Consider the following 3,013-nt stretch of genomic DNA (forward strand, 5'->3'; position numbering starts at 1 on the left):
ACCCCCGGGGTGGTTTAACGCCTCATCTTCACCTGCCTGTTCCTGTGGGCTGGAGAAAGGGGGAAAGACTGAGGAAGGAGAATATTCCTGTTCCCGATGGAGGGGAGCCTGAAGTAGGGTGGAGGGGGTGGGACGTGCCCTTCTATAACTCCCTGCCCGCAGCATCCGGAGCTGTGTGCGGTGCCGGCAGGAACGCGCAGCCCGCCAGGGTCCGCCGTCCCCCCGGGGATGAACGGCAGCGGGAACCCGCCGGGGACAAAAGACCCTGCGGGGCAGAGAATGACGAGGCTGGCAGTGGGACAAGGGGGAGGCAGCAGGGCCACGGTGTGTTCCCCCACTGCCACAGGCTATGTCGGGGGGTCTGCGGGCAGGGTGTGCTCACCTCCAGGTGAGCAAGGCTGGCAGGGACGCCAAAGGCCCCGGTGATGGGCACAGGTCACCTGCCATGGCTGGCATTGGGACAGCCACGAAGCTGGGCACCGCCCGTCCTTCGGGGCACCTCTGGGTGGCAAAGGGAGGTGTCGGGGGACAGGAGGAAGCCCCCACCCCGTCCCAGGGCGTCGCTGTCTCCGCTCACCCTCCCGGCCGCCCCAAGCCCCCCGGTCCCCGCGGGAGCGGGGCCTGGCGGGTACCTTTCCGTGCGCCTCGTCCCTCCGCCGCCGGCCGCCCCGCTCAGTGCCACATTGTCCCCGGCGGCGCCCAGTGACACCCGGGGCAGGAACAATGAGCCGCTTGACAGGCCAGGGCCAGGCTGGCAGCCCCGGCCCCCACCCCGGTCCACGCCGGGGCCCCCCTCGCTCTTCCCCTCTCCCACATCCCTCCCTCCGGGATCCTATTACAGCGGATAAGAGACACTAAAAGGAACAATGCACCCTGGGTAAGGCCATCTGCCACCGCTGGGGACATTCCTGGCCCCCCCTCCCGGTCCCCCCTCCCTTGGCTCACACATCACCCCTCTTTGTAATTGCGTGGTTTTTTTCCTGGAAGCTGATCAGCTGGCAGGGCTCAAGGGCTCAAGGACACCGGAGCGGGCAGGGATGGGGCAGCTGGCACCCCAGGGCCCATTGGCACTCCGGGCTGCTGCTGGGAGGGAGTGCCTGGAGGGCTGTGGGGCAGGAGGCACTCCTGTATGGGGAGGGCCAGGGCTGTAACAGGGGACCTGAACCAGGTGTGGGGTCAGGGATGCTCCAGACCGGGGTCCTGCCATATCACCAGGGCAGGCACCAGCTCCTGCATCCTTGGCACTGCCTTGTGGCCCCCACATGAGCATCCTGCACCCACATAAAAGTGCCCCCCCCTCTGTTACCTCCCCCACTAAATCCTCCTGGGCCCTGGCGTAAGCAGCTAAAGCCCAGGCAGGCTTGTGGAAGGGGGGGCATTGGGGGGGCACCCTGCTGCTGGCTCCATCTGTGCCCCTGAGTGCCCAGTGCAGCAGCACTAAAGAGGAAGGAGGCAGGTGGCAGGCAGGGGTCTTGTCCCCCTATCTGTCAGGCCTCCCCACCCGCCCCCTCATCTGTTCATAGCAGCCACTCCTTGGGTAAATCTGCCCCCACCTCCCTGGGGCGCTGGGCTGGCAGTTCCCTTTTAAGCCCCTGTGGATTACCCTGGACTTGGGTGCATGCTAGGAGAGGTGGGAGGAGGAAGAGGAAGCAAGAAGGCTGGGGACACGGCTGTCAGTACCTTGGGGAACCTACCTGTCCCTGACCGCAGCCCCAGGGCTCCCTGGGCACCCTCTGAGGCACATGGGGGTCCTGCCAGAAGTGGTGGGTGGGCTCCAGTGAGGCTGGCACTTGCCAATCCACAGGGCAATGATCCCCAACTGTACCATCCCTCAGTGGCTGCACCTTCCCTGCTATCACCCCCCAAACTTGCACAGGACAGCAGCCACAGAGGTGGGGACTGGGGAAGGAGGTGGGAAGGGTGGAAAGAAGCAGGATGAAGGTGGCAGGAAAGCAGTGGCAGAGCTTGGGGTTTTATTTGGTCCCAAGGGAGGTGGGTGATGGCGTAGGCCAGAGTGGTGTGGGTGCCAGGCAAGCGGCTGAGCTGGCACGAGGGTGCATGTGCAGGCAGAGGGATGGGTGGGCTGGTCACATCCTCCTGCTTCATGGTCCCATCCTGCTCACACCAGCTGCTGCAGGAAGGCCAGGAGTCCACGGTGCCACTCATTGGGCTTGTCCAGGTAGCAGGGGTGTCCAGCACCCTGCAGCATCAGCACCTGATGCTCAGGGAGGTGCCGCAGGTTGTTCAGGCTGGTCTCCCCCAGCTCCACGTCCTGGTCCCCATACACGATCAGCGTGGGGGTCTGCAGAGGGGGAATGCAGAGGGGCAGCCTGTGAGTGGGATCCAGGCACCCAGGCACTTGTTCCTCCTGGCCAGGAACACCCTAGAGGGGATACACTTGCCCTTCTATCCCACTCATCAGGACAAGAGGCTCACACTCCTGGGTCTCTTTCCCTTCTGCTATCCCACATCACATTCCTTCATCATGATGTTCTCCTTTTCCAGTGGCAACACAGTTTCTGGCCTGTTTAGTCTTTCCCCACTCAACTCCAGTGCCAAGGCCCCCTTTTCACCATCCCCTCCCAGTTCCCTGACCTCCCCCAGTGCCCCTCCAGGCCGTACTTTGATCTGGGCATACTGCTCCGCCGTGAATTTGTCAGTGCAGATGGGTGCCACAGGTACATATGCCTTGACCAGGTGGCTGTGCTCTAGGAGGAAGGGCAGGGAGTACATGCCGCTGAGCGATGGGCTGATCACCACAGCTGGACCAAGGCACAGAGCCTCCGAAACTGCCTTCAGGAATTCTGCCGGCGCTGGCTGGCCCACGGGCGCTGGGGCCACGGCATCCTTGGAGCGCCCCAGCCCTGAGAGACACAAGTGGCCCTGTCAGGCTCCCTGCTGCCTCAGTGAGCAGGAGAAGCTGGCAAAGCACAGCTGGATGCCGGGGTTGCCATCCTGGCACCACAAACCCAGTGGGTGCATCGGCCCCACCTGGCTCCAGGGCTGTGGTCAC

The 3,013-nt window shown here is 64.0% G+C and overlaps 3 protein-coding genes across 3 annotated transcripts in view; 1 reads left to right on the forward strand and 2 right to left on the reverse strand.

The window, feature by feature from the left end:
* PCBP4 (poly(rC) binding protein 4) overlaps positions 1 to 741 on the reverse strand; it is a 5,009-nt gene extending 4,268 nt beyond the window's left edge. Inside the window, exon 1 of the mRNA XM_029958265.1 lies at positions 633 to 741. The gene's annotated coding sequence lies outside the window, so the exon portion shown is untranslated. The remainder of the gene's footprint in view (positions 1 to 632) is intronic.
* A 1,213-nt stretch (positions 742 to 1,954) lies between these two features.
* Positions 1,955 to 2,868, reverse strand: ABHD14B (abhydrolase domain containing 14B; the record flags this gene model as incomplete). Its single annotated transcript, XM_029958293.1, has 2 exons — positions 1,955 to 2,302; positions 2,623 to 2,868. Coding segments are annotated over 2 exons (429 nt in total), but the record flags the coding sequence as incomplete, so codon positions are not given.
* A 70-nt stretch (positions 2,869 to 2,938) lies between these two features.
* Positions 2,939 to 3,013, forward strand: part of ABHD14A (abhydrolase domain containing 14A) — a 2,964-nt gene continuing 2,889 nt past the window's right edge. Inside the window, exon 1 of the mRNA XM_008921239.3 lies at positions 2,939 to 2,972. Coding sequence (XP_008919487.3) covers positions 2,939 to 2,972 — 34 coding nt within the window. The remainder of the gene's footprint in view (positions 2,973 to 3,013) is intronic.

This window comes from Manacus vitellinus, unplaced genomic scaffold (genome assembly GCF_001715985.3).
Source record: "Manacus vitellinus isolate BGI_N305 unplaced genomic scaffold, ASM171598v3 scaffold_14_pilon, whole genome shotgun sequence".
NCBI classification, from domain to species: Eukaryota; Metazoa; Chordata; class Aves; order Passeriformes; family Pipridae; genus Manacus; species Manacus vitellinus.